This window comes from Crassostrea angulata, chromosome 10, assembly GCF_025612915.1.
Source record: "Crassostrea angulata isolate pt1a10 chromosome 10, ASM2561291v2, whole genome shotgun sequence".
Classification (NCBI taxonomy): domain Eukaryota; kingdom Metazoa; phylum Mollusca; class Bivalvia; order Ostreida; family Ostreidae; genus Magallana; species Magallana angulata.
In genome coordinates this window covers 15,568,604-15,587,480 of record NC_069120.1, presented here as the reverse complement: position 1 = coordinate 15,587,480, position 18,877 = coordinate 15,568,604, and the positions used below count along the sequence as shown (strand labels likewise).

The window sequence follows — 18,877 nt, the reverse complement described above, 5'->3', positions numbered from 1 at the left end:
CCGGGATACCCTTGGCTAAGGTCAACCAGTCAAGCGGCGCCGTGAAAGAAAGGGTTCACAGTGGCTGGTCTCTTCATTCATTCAATTATTTCCAGTCATGTGACGAGGACCTTTGCGGAAGTTTTGTTTCTGCATGGGTTAAAACTGAACGTTTGTGAAACTGTACGTAATAATATCAATTAAGGACACATTTTACAATGCCTGCCGTATTTCAGGGATCTCAATATAAGCCCAATAAGCAGTCGTGTTGATTTACAAGTGTGCAAAGACGTTCAAGTGTTTTCTTCTGTTGTGACATGCAAGAGCCAACGAGAAAAATGCTCTTACTATATAAACCTCTTTACGTTTAAGTTACAGACAAGAGATTCCGTGTGTTATAAACGTGTTGTTATAAATTATTTTAAAAAAAGAGACGTGTGCCACTCCTTTTAAATGCATATGGATGTACGAGATGGTTGATCAAAGTAAAACAATTTCGTTAAAATATCATTCCCATCTTGCAGAGAACATTCGGCTGTCGTCTTTCGGCAAGGTGCTCGTAGACAGAGGTGTCATCAAACGTGATGATTACAATGTCTTGCTACAGAAGAACACCAGAGAGGATTGTGCAAAACTGTTGTTAAAACTGTACAAGATTTGTAACCCAGGGATAATGTTTCAATGCTTAAAGGACTCAGGTCATGAAGAGCTTTGCAATGACATGGAAAGCGGTTCAATTCCTGTACAGAAACACAAGATGTACGCAACACCGCCCGCCTGTGGTCTTTATTTAGACAGTCAGAAACTCATCGAGAACTTTTCAGATCGTGTGAAAATGAAAATCCATAACGCTGAAGCTAAAGACTGTATAACAAAGTTCGATGTTTGGAGCGAGACTTTGCTGAAAGCCATCCAACGTGGAAGCTTGAGTCTGAGCGAGGAGCGCAAATATGCAGACTGTTGTTTTGTGTTGCTTGATGCATTAGTTGTTCTGTATCGTACACACAGTCTGGATCGGCAGTCCGTGTTTGGTAAGAAAGAGTTTAAAAACATGGAGTATCTCATCTCTAAAACAGCGCACCCATCACTGACACGGATTCGTTACCAAAGTCGCTACGGTGTGTCTTTATTTCAAGGAGGTGAAACCGATAAAGGATTGCAGTATATTTCATCAGCATTAGGTGATGCAAACTTATTTCTGTCTGGTAAAGATATTGGGAATATTTTATTTGCTCTTGTGAATATCAAACTTGAACTGTATGCCCAAAATCCGGATGACGAGTTAAAAAAGGAGATTCTCGATTCCGTTGAGTTAGGGATTCGATATTTCGAGAACGAAAACGAGGATACTCGAAATAATTGGCGTTGTATTTATTTAGATAAGAAAACGTGTTGTTACCTAGGACTGAACAGTGATGGCAAACCTATCGAAGGTGCCGTTGTTAGTGAGGAGGATCTGGATAGGGCCAAGGATTGTTTACAAGAAGCCGAGCAACTCGATTCAGTGATGGACATTCGCAGACGCATGCATTTCTATCGAGCCAGAGCAAAATACCATAACCATCAGAAAAACTACAAAATTTCTGTTGGATTTTTGGAGGAAGCATTAGAACTGGCCAAAATAGGCAGTTTTCACCACGACGAGAAAATACTGATCCAGCAGTGTTCATCCTTCAGCAGATCGGAAAAAGAGGCGATAGAACACGCTACAGAGATCGTCAATGAACCGGAATACAGCGTGGACACCGGCGGAAGCCGTGAACTGGACACCAAAGACCTGGATAAACGAGCCCTAGAGGTCATTGCTGCAGCCTTACATATGGACACCTTCACTCACGTGATTAAAAGAGAACCGACGGAAAACTAAATGTGATCTGTGTATACTGTGAAAACATTTGAATTCGAGGAGGCCAATTTTCGTGTCATGAATTTTATTTGCTGATTGCGTAACATCGAGCTATATGACGTTCAGGTGATGAAAACATTACTTTTGAATATTTGGGCAAAATATATTTATAACTTTGCCTTTGATGCATGTTTTTAAACATTTTTCAAAGTCTGTAGTTATTTTTTAGACATCAATATTCGTACCTCCAAAACCTCGAATTTAGATCTCGAACTTAATTCAATAGTACACGTTAAAACGGGGCTAACCATTCAGCAGCTATTCACAACGGGCATTCTGCATGTACATGTATGTATTTAATAATAATTCCGAAGAAATATAGAGGCAGATTCTACGTGTACTTTCGTCACATTAACTATTTCAATTGTCTGATAAAAATATTGCCACGATGCATATACCGGTATATGCTTACAAAGACTGTGTCTCTATTTCCCGAGAGTCTTCAGTAATATGGTTATAGGGCGGTTTTTCACTTCTTGATAACTTTACATAATTTCTACATCTTTAAACTAAAAACCTTTTCAGAACACAAAAAAAACCCATTAATTTCTTTTGCATTGTCTCATGAAACTTGATTCCTCTGAAACTGCTTTACACCCACAAGGCCCTAAGTTTGCTCAAACTATGTGTGCCTGTGTTCCTTTGACAATCTTTGCTCCATGAGTGATGAATGATAATTCATTTTTCAATTTGTGAAGTAAAAGAATAAAATCAAGAATTCCTTTGGATAATTTTGCTTTTTAATGGCCAGTGCCAGCAGATATGTTGTGACATCGCCAAAGCGTAACATGAAGAAACAACAACAACAAAACATTCATGTAGATCTAATATTCAATGAAAACAGACAAATAAAGAATACCAGTATAACGTCCAAAAATCTACCGATATACAGTTATATATAATATATCAACTGCAAAACAGGAATTCTGTTTCTGAAGCCCCCAAACTTTCAACAGACAATGGAACAGCTACATGTAACTGTCACCGGAGGTCAGTCGATCTTTACACGGCGACCAATTTCAGAAACTTAGCTTGAACATACTGAAAATAATTCAGTTTTCGTGCCTCAAACAACGGACGCTGTAAAAATAAAAAGAGTAGGTCAGACTGAAAAAACCCGCTGATGAGCTGATGGTATCACTGCTTTGTGAACCCTCGTGTAGAATTTCCACAAAGTTTTTGCCTTTTATCTAACTTTTTAGAATGTCTATTATTTTTAAAGGTTTGTCATCGTGATCCCCTTATACGGATTAAGATGTGTGTGTACTCTTTTGTTGTAGTCTCTTGTTTACCGACCCGGCGAAATTATCGAATTCAGACCGTGGTGAAATATTGTCATAATAGTATGTTAGATGAACATTAATTTCTAATAAGGAAACAGTATAGGGTTTTATGCACATTAATTTCTAATAAAAAATCAAGAGGGTTTAATGCACATATTTATATGCTGAAATTTGTAAGTACTTCTATTGGTTTATAGAAAATATGCAGAGTAATTTTTTGTTTTGGATATTTTTTAACGGGTGAGAGTAGCGGTCGGTTATGCTATAAGATGCTATAAGACACGCCAATTTTGTGTCACTCATGTTTTATGAAGTTGGGTTTTCGGGTTCAAAATTGATGTTATCACAGACAAAGACAGTTGAAAATGTAAATATATGAAAATAAAAAGATTTTATTTTGGAATGTACAATGATTATGTAGTGAATTAAAACACCATTTTAGTCAATTCAAGCAGGTATAATGAAGCATGTTTTATGGTGGACTCGGTCGATTATTTATAAAAATGCAAATATAAACTCTTCAAAACTGTTCATCAAGATGTACATATGCATTAATAATTATTGTGCAAAATGATAACACTGCATAGTGCACTGGTTTTCTCTACCACAAAACTCTCTTACATTAATTTAGATACATTGTAGATTTTCACAAATCTATCAAATAATCTATCAAATATGTTTCGACGTTATTTAGTGTCGTCAATATTCACATATCGTAATTAGCGATAGATGAAACGGTTACGACTGTATAGTGTCTAATATGACAGGAAAGCGATGATCACCTTCATTAGGATGTATTAGTTAGTCAATTATTGATTGAGTACAGGAAACGGTGTTTATATCAGGGAAACAGAAACACCATAGAAATGTGTTCATTTTTTAAAGTGCACTAAGTTTTTTAAACAAAGTTAAGATGAACGGAATTAGGTTGTTGTGAAAGTAAATAACTTACGCTGGCTTAGTCAGCTTCAGTTCAAAACTAGATTTTGTCGGCATGTAGAGAGGTTGAACGTTATCAGTGCATATCGTCCCACACTTAACATGTGCATGCTTTGTTGCTGAATTTATTTTACAGTAACTTTTACGTAATATACAGATTTAGTAACATGTTCATGGACTACCAATGAAAAAAAAAATTAAAGACTTTTTTGAGGGACGTAGCAGGTACATTGAATATAGAAACATTAAGGCATACACAGTGATTTCAGTGCACTCGTTCTATATATTTGTCACAATATTTAGTACATCCTCTCAGTCTGATAATTACATGCTCTACAATACAGCGAATACTCACGAGAACAAGAGAAGCATTGTCACGCGGAATTGAATTTTTACAAATTTTTAATTCGATGAAAATTAAAGAGCACTATTGAGACCATTGCATATTGTATGTGGAGGGTATATTATCATTTGTCAATGACAGTTATACTGAACCAAACGGAACAACTCCAAGACACAAATAATCATCCGTTCCAAATTCAGAACAAGCCTTACAACAAAGGAATGAAAATTCAACTCGAGAATGAGCTCGATCGTTCATTACTTGTTTCGTTATAACGCAACGTCTTCAATTCAAAAAGACGCTAATACGTTAAACAAATGCTATAAAATTGTGTAACTGGATGATAAAAACCAATTTTGTATTTCTTGGTCTTGGAAAGCTTTGTCGTTTTAAAACCAAAATATCTGAGATTGTCTGCATGTTCTCCTCAACCCCCCAAATCTACCTTGCTCTTCGTCATACAAACTGTTTGTTAATACATGTATGTAATAAATATTGTAGCTCTTGTACCATTTATATGGTTTTATGAAAAAATATAAATGAACTGAAACGAATTGAACGAAGAAAAGAAATTCGTCATATTACGATTTTATAATATTTTGATCAGTTGTTGGCACAAGTTGCTTGTGAGGGAAACGCGCGTGTATTCCTCTGGTTTGAAATATAAGTATGTAAACACGATATTGTAACAAAACATATACTGTGTTATTTGATTTGTTAATATGATACAATGTCCTTGAACAAGTCAACCGATATTTTCCCTACACGTGTAATATAAACCTTGGGAGTGTTATAACTTCAGGTATGTAAACCCCCCCCCCCCCCCCCATAAACTTTTTCTCGCAGCAAAATTTTTTTTAGATTTACATATAAAAATTGAATTATCATTGAGTGCCCCCCTCCTCCACTTCTTTGGGAGTATGTTAAAAATTGAAGAAAAAAATAAGAAAATTTTGAGTGAAGTTGGAAGTTATAAGTATACTACGCTAACCCCCCCCCCCAACACACACACACACACACACACACACACACACACACACCCCAAACGGAATAGGATTTTCATGATTTGGGGAAGTTGTCTTTTTTTTAATTCATTTTTTTTTTGTTAGTCAAGATTTTTTGGATGAGTCTGCCCCCTCTCAGAAACGATGCTACATGTCTGAATTTTAAATTAAAAGCTGTAAGCGATCTCAGGCTAATAAAGGATGCGATATAAAAAGTGCCATGTAATAATTAATATGAGTCATTAGTTCCAATTCATAGAAACACACTTGCACTTAGCTGCAATAATTTAGCCCCTTCCATTTTTTAAGGGGGATGTCGGGTAAAAAATAATCTGACATGCAAACACTTGTTATTTCATCAACCCCTCCTTTCTGCTCTTGACTCGTCTCAAGTATAGTTATATTGGACTCTGGGCTTTACTGAACAGAAAGTAGAGTGTGCAGGAGTCATTGTTGTAAACAATAAATTACTGAACAGGATGTTGTTGAGTAGCTTTTTTATGTATTTTTCTCTATTCACTTTTCAGAACAATCACTTTGATACATCTTCACTCACAACTTTATTAGAAAAAAATAAATGAATAAAAGAATATAATTTGGTAATTTTTAAGGAAAATATTCTATAACTTATCATATTACTAAAACTGAATTCACAAATGGACATGTACAAATCACTAAATGTATAAATAAGCACTTGTCATGGAACAATCACAAAATCATTGTACATACATAATGATATTGACAGGAATGATACTTGAAATAATAATATGGTTGCTATCTTGTTCACCTGTATATTATGCTGGATATGGTTACAGATCCTGATAAGTGAACTGGTATCCCCAGCTTTCAATGGAATCAACAGCATCGAGTACTTTGGTTTAAAAAAATATACTTGCTTTTATAAACAGACAAAACAAATACACAACAATGTTCAACAACCAACACATCCACTTAACGGAACTGCACCTGGTACAATATATACAGGCACACAAAATATAAAATTGTCAATATCCATAAGATTTCATTGGCTGAAACTCTGTTTTCATGCATTTTATTACATGTAGGATTACAAAACAGTTTGGTTAGTTGTACATGTAACAAATCAGCAACATCACAGAACATATTGAATTAATATTGCAGTAGATATGGTTGCATGTTATATAAATTCCTAGTTTTAAAAAAAATCATGGTTTAAAGGATGGCATCAGATATTGCAAATGTGATTTGTGGCATTGAAAATGTAATGTAATACAATTTGAAAAAATAAATAGAATGAAAAACCCCAAAGAACTTGGTATGTATGCAGGGTAAAATATGACCAAAAAACACAGTTACAACATATGGTAAGAGAACACACAAGGAGATATCAATCGGTAAACATTGAGAGAGTCGGGAGTTTCTGGATTATGAATTGAGTCCCCAGTCATAATGCTTGTATCCCACTTTGTACGACTTTCCATCCAATAGCTCTTTCAACTGAGATTTCCTCTCCCCATCGGACAGATTGGCTAGAATCCACTGTAAAACCTGTAACAAACCATTCAATATTAAATTCTTAATTCAAACAATTATTCGAAGTCAGGCTTTTTTTTATTCTACTTTTTTAATTGGAAAGTTCTGAGAAAATAATTAGAAAACGAAATGAATTGACCTCTTCTTTGTTTTTCCCAAAATCTTCTTGATACCAGCTGAGAATTTTGGTGAGAAAGATTTGTTTTTTGTTCATGTCAATGGTGAGGCCATCTTCACTGTCCAAGAAAGCTTCAGCGGCCAGTTTCAGTTGATCCTCTAACCCCTAATAAGCATAAATAATAAATCAATCTTAATCACATAATGAAATAATAATCATGCACATCCCATTATATCAGTAAGGTATACAAAGTAATATGTATATATCTATTGGATGGTTCAGATATTTAAGAAATGCTTTTTAATATGTAAAACATTTTGCAAAGTTATATAATAAAAAAATTATGACTGCTTGGTAAAACAGTTTAAAGATGGAATCAGACTTTTGTAGGATGTACATTGTATGCATCAGACCAATCTATTTCTTACATCAGTGGAGTATGTTTTGATGGGGGGACAGCTTTTGGCTCCACACACAAGAGCAAAGTGAATGAAAGGCTCCGGCTCTTCTAAGGCGACCTTCAGGCGTGGATCAGACTGGGAGAAAGGACGAAACAGCATTCCTACAACAAAACCGTGTCCTTGGACTTTGCACTTTCTGTAATTTATATTCTTCTTGTGAACAAAATACTGCCTCGAAGGACACCTGGGCCTCAAATCAAAAAACACTTCCTACATTGGCTTCACTGTTGTGCAAACACCTGTTTTTATGCAGTCAAGTTGGTATTACTTAAATGAATACCAATCATTTTATCATTTCAGTGAGCATCATTTTTTAACTTCCCTTTACTGTACTTACAGATGTATATGCACATTTAAATTAAAAACATTTGTTTTCTTTCCTGGTGTCATTAAGTAAAGAAGCTCTCTCTCTCTCTCTCTCTCTCTCTCTCTCTCTCTCTCTCTCTCTCTCTCTCTCTCTCTCTCTCAAAACTTACCCACTCCTTTTCTATTTGCTCGCAATACTCCATTCTCTATATCTTGCAGTGAGTAAGCATGTCCACCAATGATATAACGGACAGTATTGAAAAACTGCAAAATTTAAAGAATCGGATATATAGAGAATCATCAAGGTGTGGGGGCAGGGTGATAACACATCAAATACATGTATACCTATAATTGATTTAAAATCTAAATACCAAAACTGAATCTCATCATTTTCCTTGGTTTAATATCTTGCATTCAGTTTTTCTTCTTGGTGTCTGATATTATTAGATGAAGATTTTTCTAGATTCAATGCAATTATGAATGTACTACTAATAGAATCTCATCCTAAACCAGAGCCCCTGACCCTGGGGACAGGAATTTCACATCTGTACTAGAAACACTCTTGTTCATCATTATCTTCTACATAGTTTGTCTGCTAGATTCACATTAGTAGATAAGATTATCTATACCTGAAGTTTTTATGCATTTTCAATACATGACCAATGGAGCCCTGCACGTCTACATAAGAATCTTTCATCCTAGAGCCATGCTTTTGATATATTTGGGATGATAATTAAAATCACTGATTTTACAGCCCCTGTTTATATTTTACCACCTCAAAGTCTACATTTTTAAAATACATGTAGTACAATAGTAACTGTATGTATATTGAGTATGTATGGTATGTGTACCTGACAATTTCTATACATGTATTGAGTACTTATATCTATTTACTCCCTTACCTTGTATCGCTGCCACAGATTTACAGGAGGTCCAAAGGCAACATTAGCATGAATGACAAGAGCATTGTAGATATTGATGAAGAAGGCCACTTTCTCATTCCCGCTGGCATCAACGACATTCACTCGCTGCAACTCTTTGGTAAGACGTACATACTTCTTAAATTCATCACTGCCAGCAATTCCTTTGTAGTTCACTTTCTGTCAGAGATAATAGTAAAACTAGAATTACAATTTTTTTAACGACAGATTTTCTTTATAAAAATCATCTCAAAGTTCTACTTGCTGCAGCTGTGAATTCTTGTATGAATTAGTACTTACCTTACCATCAGACGACAAGAAGGCTGCGTATATCTTTAATATAAGCTTTCTGATATCTTCTCCCAACTCACCAGCTGAAACATAAGACAAGTAGAAAAGTATTAAAAACATAAATAAGCAAGAAGCATCTCAATCATGAATTATATTGTTCTGTACAAATTGACATCCTATCTGATCTTTCTTCACACAGAGAAAATTTGCATTCTCTAACTATATTTGTAAATAATTTGACATATTACCCAGCTTTGATGGCCAGGATGACTTACCTGATACTGAATCACAGTGACATTCAATCTGGTCTTGGTTCGATTAGTAACATCTTTTCCTGTTTTTGTTTCATACAGTGTCCCTAGCTTACTAAAATTGGTGCATATCTACCTGGTCTTTGGTTCATAAAATTATAGCTTACATGGCTCTGACATATTACCTGGTCCTGATTCACAGAATGACATCATACCTGGTCTTGGTTGACAGAATGACATCATACCTGGTCATGGTTCACAGAATGACATCATACCTGGTCCTGGTTCACAGAACGACATCTTACCTGGTCCTGATTCACAGAATGACACCTTACCTTGTCCTGGTTCACAGAATGACATCTTACCTGGTCTTGGTTGACAGAATGACATCATACCTGGTCCTGGTTCACAGAACGACATCTTACCTGGTCCTGATTCACAGAATAACACCTTACCTTGTCCTGGTTCACAGAATGACATCTTACCTGGTCCTGATTCACAGAATGACATTTTACCTTGTCCTGGTGCACAGAATGACATCTTACCTGGTCTTGGTTGACAAAATGACATCATACCTGGTCCTGGTTCAAAGAATGAAATCTTACCTGGTCCTGGTTCACAGAATGACTGTTTACCTTGTCCTGGTTCACAAAATGACATCTTACCTGGTCCTGGTTCACAGAATGACACCTTACCTTGTCCTGGTTCATAGAATGACATCTTACCTGGTTTTAGTTGACAGAATGACATCATACCTGGTCCTGGTTCACAGAATGACATCATACCTTGTCCTGGTTCACAGAATGACATCTTACCTGGTCCTGGTTCACAGAATGACATCTTACTACTTGGTCCTGGTTCACAGAATGACATCTGACCTGGTCCTCGTTCACAGAATGACATCTTACCTGGTCTTGGTTCACATGTTGACATCTCCCCAGCATTTAGAGCCGTAGACTCATCATCATCCATCAGCCTGTACAGAGTGTCCGAGTCCTCAAACATCTGATTGGATTTTAGGTTGTGTCCAAAATGTTGATCAATCAGCTTCTGTCCCATCTCTACTGCTACAGATCTGTCTATGAGAAGAGTTCACAATTAACGAATACATGTATTCATACCATAGATCTGGATGAAATGTGGGTTTTCTTCACATGGATCAGATGTGTCCCAATAACAGTTTACCTAGTCCCTTGGTTTTGACGATCCAGTCTACAAACTCTTTCCCCACAAAGGTGTTCTTCTGGACCAACAAAAATCTCCGGTGGTCCTTGATCAGGCCACTGGCTCTGAGATTCTTTACCAGGACTGCATACTCGTCCGGCTCACAGGTGAAATCTCCCACATCTGTAAACAAATCACTGGGAGCAATAATCAATGTACCCAGACTGAAGAATCTCTTCTGTTTCTGAACTAAATGTTGAAATCCTAGCTTGCTTGAAACTTGAAAGTAAAGCGCTGTACCTGAATCTGGAACTGCAGTATCCGGATCTGGAATTTGGGGGGCATCTGGAGGAGCTTCATTAGTGATGACATCATTAAGCAATGCATCAAATCTCTCCTTGTCATTGATCTATACAACACACAAATTGAATGTTCAGGAAACAACGAATTGAATGTTCAAGAAACTGGGTTTTTGTTTTTGTTTAATATTATTAGTGGTTTAATTTAGCCTATAAATTTGTTTTCAAACTTGAATGTGTTAAAATTACTAAAATCAATGTTTAACTTGATATCAGCTTTGACAGCTCAGTAACAGAGCACATGACTATAGAAATATTCCAAAACAGGTCCTGGATTCGATTCCTCATCCTGCCAAAATATTTTTCCTTAATTTTTCCTAAAAATTTACATTTCATAACCCACCCCCACCCCCACAATTTTAAGCCACATTAAACTTACCAGCGATTGCAGGTCATCGTTTCCTCCGACATGAGTAGCATTAAAGAATATCTGAGGAACGGTCTTCTTGCCGGTTTTTGAGATGAGTTCCTCCCTACACTTGGGGAATTTATCCAAGCTGATGTCGGTGTAGGGAATTCCCTTTTCTTGTAGAGTATTTTTTGCCTTCATGCAATGAGGGCACCCCACAATGGAGTATACTACCACCTGTCCTTTTAGTTCCATTCTCTAGCTTGTTCTAAATTGCGGCCAACAAACCGACAGTAATTGTCATTCCATAATGAGATGGTAAACAAACACCGACAATACGGAAGACTAAACTAAGCGGGACAACTCCTGTTGTACAACGTGTCAATAACTTGGTCCTTCCCGACAACGCGGAAGTGGTTTGTTTCCCGTTAAAATTTATAAAAAGATTGAGATAGGGGGGATTCATCTGTCATGATTAACAAATAAATATTTTAGAAGTCAATAAAATAAAAATATAATTAATCCCGAATGTTTCTCATGTATTTTGAATTTTGTTACATTTCTGTTACAGGCCGTACTAACAGGGAAATAAAAGCCTTGAAAATCAAAAAAACAATAGCCTTATGGTATTGTTTAGAAAATTTATTAAACTACATTGTACGAACCATCGACATCTTAAACAAAGCATGTAGCTAAAAAAGGACAGTCTGCATTCGATTATCGGGGTGAACTTTAATAATATACATGTAATATATATAATATTTTTAATAATGAAATCATACGCATCCGCAACTTTACTGATTGACTATATTCTGAATAGCTTACTAAGTTAGAATACATACGACCTATTAAATTTTTCAGCATTGCTCTAGATTTTTTACTTACGTTTATAACAATATTGAAAATATATTTATATACAAGTAACTCTTATTTCTTTCATTTCAAGTTATAGATTGTAGATTCATCCTCAAATCTGAACAACAAAAAATTGCAACAGCGATTCTGAAGGTCGATCATTTTCAAGAATATGCTTAGAATAATTCTAAAAGTGCTATAAAGTCCTTGCAAACAGTATACATTTACTAGTATATAAAAGAATGATTAATTAATCATCCACAATGTTTCGAATTCAACACGGATACATGTAAAAAGTCAAATTTCTTTCGCATGTAACTTTGACCCACCGGATCCAGCTTTGCTGACGTCCGTCTCAAATTGACGTCTTTGAGAGCCGGCTGGCGAGTCCACGACTCATTATGGTGACGTAAACTAATGAGGCATCTACAATTACCCTAATATGGAGTATCGGCCCTGCATGCAAATCCGTATATCAAGGAACAATGACACACGTTTAACTTTATCTTTCAAAGTTTATTTCAGAATAAAATTAGGAGTGGATATCAGAAGCAAAATGAATAGCCTAGATTGAGAACAAGTCTATATAATCAAATACAAAACGGTAGGCTGGTAACTTAACACTGAGATACATGTATATGTACACAAAATGAAATGGTCAACTCTGACACCATTCTTTGACTTCTGAATACTAAATCACCATATTGTGGCAAGACCTCCGATTCGCCAAAACAGGGAAGACGTTTTGCCACAGAGTTAATTATACTACATGTACTTAGCCCTCTGGTCCACATCAAAAGCTGCTTTATTACTAAACAGAATCTTCACACACACTGAACACTGATGACAGCCACAGAAGCACACATACTTGGATTGGACTAAGTTACTGGTTGTATTTACAGGCCTATTCTTGTACATATTTGAATGAACAATTTCTTTGACAATCTTCAGAATGGTCCAATCTGATTGCACGCACTAATGATTCTGGGTTTTTTTTAAAATAAAGACACACATTCAATATACATGTATATAGATTCTGTTATCCATTTTTATAAAGAAAGTTGAAACAAAAGTTGAAATCCAGATGAAGAAAAATGTTGAAGTGTATCCCTCAATCTCCCCACTCATACCGCCCTAATCACATTTGGCCTTCCATACTCTTCATTAGTGTATACCTCAGTGTATACCTCTCAGAATATACCTCAATGTATACCTCTCATCAACGTATACCTCAATGTATACCTCTCATCAACGTATACCACACACCAATGTAACAGTCATGTAAACCTCACCTCACACCAAATAAAAACTGACAACACAGTCTAAAACAAAAGACTAGGCACCAACAGAGATATCATTAGATACCATGAAATCAAAGTGTGTGTCAAAGTACAAAGCGTCCATCAATTTCATTTCAATGACAAAAATAAACATTGCATGAATGAAAAACAAAAATTTTGCCATATTAAAATAATTATTTACAAATTAGTGAACAAATTAACAAAATGGTTCCCTTCAGCATGGATATTGTTCTTGTCTCCAATATCCATATTTGTAATCTTTGTAGATTGAAATACAAGGTATGTGTATACACGTATCTGAATGACTCTAAAGTCGAGATTAAACAAATACCATTCACATGAAATCAAAATATATGAACACAAACACAATGTACTGCATTTTCAATACAGGTTACAACTTGCATATTAAGCAGCAGTTTTCAAAATCACTAAACTTATTCTTATCGAAACTTAATTTACATAACTTGTACACATAGCCCAATACTGCAAATAGCATTGTTGGCTGTTTTTATACAGATTTCAGCTACTTACTTTTAAGAACAAATAACATTTCTTTTATAATCCACAGAGGTCAAAAATTGTAAATTAAATAACAAATCATATCTTTCTTATATATTTGATAAAGCTATAAATTTATAGCAGGAAATAGACCAAACCTTAGTATTAAAAAAATCTTCATATCAATTTCTTGTACTTTTATTAACACAATTAAGTAAAGTGTTTGGGAAATAGATACAGGAAACCTTATCAAGTCCATATACCTCCTCCCCTCTCACCCCTACCTCTAACAATTTAACAAATACGCTTGTGTGAAACAGCAACACCAAATCATAACAATTCTGTGCAAGCAAGGCATAGTGAAATGAATCACCAATAAGATAATATTCTTCCTTACATCTTTCGTTCTCTAAAACCAACAAGAGGCATAAAATATCTTTCATATCAGTAAAACATTCAAACATCATGTTGTTCCATTTCTGAAAGATTGTTTTTGCAACTTCCACAGTCTTTTAATATTCACTCTTATATTTAAAAAAAAATAATTTTAATAATTGCAGAAACATTTGGGACATAATTAGATTATCCAGCTTTTTTTTCTAGTGTTGCTGAAGTTTAATTATTTTTTCATCAAATAATGTATTATATTATTGCAGGCAAGTACCCCAAAATTAGTGTGCAGTTAAGAGACAAATTAAACGGTACTTTTTAAATAAATCATTAAATTTGATTTAGTTGAAAACATGAACAAAAATAAATTCTGACCAACTATCTTTATAGACTTCTTGCAAAAGCTAGAAGTAAACGGTACAATGTATCAGCAATTAATTTTACTTTATCACATTGTGTTACCAGCCACTTCTCATATTTTACTTATTTTATTAGTTATATGATTTATTAAGTTCATAGCATTCTTATATATTAATGCTTGACTACCAGTACATTTTATTAGATACCTGCTGTGGATTATTGTGTTTAATTAAATAATGGGAGACCCGGCTGTGAAGGGGATAAGATTCCCGACTCCTGAAGCTCCAGAACAGAATCTCCAGAACCATGTGGCTACTTAAGCTTTGTTTTTATTCACATGACAAAAACAGTGATGTCCCCATAAATACAGATACAGAAGTCTTTTAACAACATTTACTGGAGTGGTTAGGCCGGCTCCCTCCATTTATCACTTGTCCTTCTGGTCTTGTATCCCTAGATGGTGACTGAAACCAAAATGTTCAATAAAATCCAACACAGTTATATTAGGCAAATTATAACACTCAAATAAATGAAAAAATACTTTAACTCTACGTAAAATACAGAAAAAGAATTGCAACAATACAAAAATTCAATAGAGAACTCATATCATTAAAATACTTATGAAGGAATAAGAAGTTAAATTGAATATACCTTATTCAATATTGCTTGTGCTAAATCCATGAAGGCTTTCTCTACATTAATATTGGCTTTTGCACTTGTTTCTAGGAATGGAATTTCATGTTCTTTGGCAATCTACAAGACAAAATAGAAACAATTCCTTTCAATACAGTCTAAAAGAACTATCTGAAATAGATAAAGTTGCCAGGTCCATATTTCTTTTTACTTCAAAACTCCTGCTTTATTTCTATTGAATGAAGAAAATTCTTTTTATCCCAATCAACCTTACAGTAATTATATACACATGTACTGTCAGTCAGGGGTTAGGTGTATGTATGTACTCTTCTTAAACTATACAAATTATATTATCAAGAACCATTTAAAGCTGTCCAGCTGAGCATGACCTATCCTATCTCATCTCATTACTGATATATTCCAACCATGTGCATGAAACCAAAGGCTTTAAAATTTATACTCAATCAACGTAGTAAATACCGGTATTTCCAGTCCTGGTAAATACTACTGATTTTCACTAAACTCCAATCTATCAAAATCTATTTTACAGCCATATGCATGAGAAGCTGACAAGCACCATTATTTCAATTTCCTATACACTCTAAGTGGTACAGATGTGACACACAGATAGTGTACATCTACACATGTGTACACTCACCGCCTCTCCACGGTCTTTGGACACCTGTCGTTTGTTCTCCATGTCACATTTGTTTCCCAAAATCATCTTTTCTACATCCTCATTAGCATGCTGTAAAATAAGAGACATGTAAGTAGCTGATGAAGATGACTATGATATGAGGCATACATACTTCAAAACTGATTATGATCCCCTGTGATCTGCAGTTCATGAGATGTTATGAAGAACATGTAATACAATGTACTTGTATTAAAATATGGTTATCTATGCATTAAAATTGAGAAAATGAAAATAATTGATCTCATCAATCATCATTAATCATGCAGTCATTTGTCACATTTTTTTTTAACATGCAGACACTGCATAAGTAATCAAAATAATACACAGTAACTAAATCATGGTAAGAATCTGACAAAATATGAGTTCTTGTTTTGGTCCACTAACTTAAACAACAACAAAACATTGGCCTCACCTCATCAATATTCCGTAGCCACTTGGAGATGTTTTCAAAGGTTTTGGGATTGGTGATGTCATACACCAGCATGATGCCCATGGCACCTCTGTAGTAAGAGGTGGTGATGGTGTGGAATCTCTCCTGTCCTGCTGTATCCCTATTCACAGATCAAAAGGACTTTGATGAGCAACAAAGTAGCAATTGAAAGCAATCCATATATAGAAATAATAATTGTGAAATCATTTTTTATTAAGTACTAAAACAAGTTTACAACCTGTCACTGCACAGACAGATGATAAACCATATCATTGATTTACTTGATCACTTTAGATCAATGAACGAATTTCATAAAAAATGCAATTGCTAGGAAAGGAAACAATGGAGAACCAACCATTAAGATTGTTTGAACATATTAAACAACTTAAGGTAAAGGTTTGCGGCTTGCATTTTTTAGAGGTTGTACCAAAGTTACATAACATTTTGTTCACCATGCTAAAGTCTTTTTTTATCATGAAATTCAAATGAAACCCGTTTCGGTCCCGTTTTATAACTACAAAAGGTCAAAGTTCATGGTTTCCAATTTTCATTTTGATGAAATGTAAACAATTTCGTGAAAATTTGTACATTTAATATGTGACTATTATGTGACTATTATGGGGGTTATTTATGCTTAAAATGTTTGAAAATAATATCACTATTAATATCATGATTCACTTTTATTAATTTCTGATGAACTATCTAAAAATAGAATAAAATGCAACGAAAGTCTTAATTTTGGACTACTATTATGTAAACGAAAACATCTTATTTGAAACCTTTCGAAGTCCACCAATTTCAGGAAAAACGTATCTTAGAATATGTGTAATCTGATGTTTCTAAAACACTATTCAAAACCATATGATGAGGATTTTGTTTTCGTAGAAATTGATAAAATGCTTGTGTCCTCCTATTTTTTCATTGAAACTAAAAAACCCCGCGAAATAAAAAAACCTGAAATCAATTATGACGTCATATAAATTTTGACGTCATAACTGAAATAAAGGGTAGTTGGTGTTACGTCACAATGAAAATGTGTGAGTTATCTCCCTGTAACCACAAACCTTACCTTAAACTCTCAAAGAAATCTTACCATATCTGTAACTTTATTTTCTTTCCACCAAGTTCAACTGTTTTGATTTTAAAATCTATTCCTACAAAGAAAAACATGAAAATTAAAAATCCTTTAAATACTTCCATATATCATGATTATTTACATAAATTAACAGTAAAAACCTTATATCAGTTCTGTTTAAACATAAGTTAAGCAATATTCTTGAGGTTTAAAACAAATTGACAAACAACAGATATGTTTATTGATAAGTTTTATGATATGTACTCCTGCCAAACTTGTATCTACCACTAGCTATGCAGGTGGTGGATCAACAGTTCTGTAGGCTGTATTATCTAGATTCAAAACCCTATGCAGGTGGTGGATCAACAGTTCTGTAGGCTGTATTATCTAGATTCAAAACCCCAAGCAGATGCTGTTTTTGTCTCAGTTACACTGACTCTTTTGTCATACAATTTTTAAGTGTCCTATCTCATTTCTTTACCACTGAGACTGACTTAAAAGAACATATGGTAAAGTGGGAATTGAATACAACATATATGCTGTTACTCTTAATTATTAAACTTGATTGAGAGCTAGATTTAAAAGCCAAATGACCCTTTATTAAACTAAAAATGGAGGAAATATCTTGTTTAGCTTCACATTCCAGTAACTATTGAACCTAATATTCTTTTATAATTTTGACAGCCAGGCTAAAGAATTTCTATCAATTTCATTATTTGGGTAGTCAGACTCGAATATTGTTACTAATAATACTTAATACACCTAACTGCGTAGGAAAGTATGTAGATAAAATTCATGATCATATTTTTTTTAAAAAGTTGTAACAAAAGCAATTTATTCAATCTGTAGTCTATTAATCCTAGCCTACAGCTATTAACCTCTGATAGTTTTAATTTAAATTCCCATGAAGTACATTGATTATACACAATACAATTTGTTTTCTATTGAAAACAGACACCCAGCAACATCCCAATAGACAGTTCATGATTTGAATGCTGGATCATTTGATCTACACAATATCATATTACTGCAGCCGTCCAGAAAAGGAAGTGGGTAAACTGGTAGCACCCAACATCATCAACTTACCAATGGTGGAAATAAAAGTTGTGTTGAAAGCGTCGTCGGAGAATCTGAATAAGAGACACGTTTTCCCAACACCAGAGTCACCAATAAGAAGCAATTTAAATAACAAATCGTATGTTTTTTTCGCCATCTTGATCTTTCCTCATTCAACTCCCGAAATATTTGTCAAAAGATGGCGGATCGACCTTCTAATTAATCGTAGTAAATATCAATTTCACTCCCAATTCAAATCAGAAAGTTATTTTCTTCTCAAGAATCATGTCCATGAATAGGTGTTGATCTAAACATTAAAACTTTGCCTATTATTAGCCATTAAATGATCAATAAGGATAACAGTGATGGCAAAGGATTGAAATGGCGTCACTTCCGG

General features: G+C 34.7%; 2 protein-coding genes across 2 annotated transcripts; both read right to left on the bottom strand.

The window, feature by feature from the left end:
* Positions 1 to 5,953: 5,953 nt before the first annotated feature.
* LOC128165870 (uncharacterized) lies at positions 5,954 to 11,571 on the bottom strand. The gene is made up of 10 exons (XM_052830782.1): positions 11,216 to 11,571; positions 10,778 to 10,886; positions 10,499 to 10,660; positions 10,222 to 10,392; positions 9,072 to 9,145; positions 8,754 to 8,951; positions 8,022 to 8,115; positions 7,513 to 7,646; positions 7,106 to 7,249; positions 5,954 to 6,981 (listed from the first exon to the last, which is right to left on the bottom strand). The coding sequence occupies exons 1-10, from the start codon at positions 11,438 to 11,440 to the stop codon at positions 6,859 to 6,861; spliced, it is 1,434 nt and encodes a 477-aa protein (XP_052686742.1). The 5' UTR covers positions 11,441 to 11,571; the 3' UTR covers positions 5,954 to 6,858.
* Positions 11,572 to 12,535: 964 nt separating this feature from the next.
* On the bottom strand, positions 12,536 to 18,877 carry LOC128165871 (ras-related protein Rab-10-like). The gene is made up of 6 exons (XM_052830783.1): positions 18,511 to 18,877; positions 17,443 to 17,503; positions 16,332 to 16,470; positions 15,881 to 15,970; positions 15,241 to 15,342; positions 12,536 to 15,053 (listed from the first exon to the last, which is right to left on the bottom strand). Exons 1-6 carry the CDS (start codon positions 18,635 to 18,637, stop codon positions 14,973 to 14,975), a joined length of 600 nt encoding a protein of 199 aa, XP_052686743.1. The 5' UTR covers positions 18,638 to 18,877; the 3' UTR covers positions 12,536 to 14,972.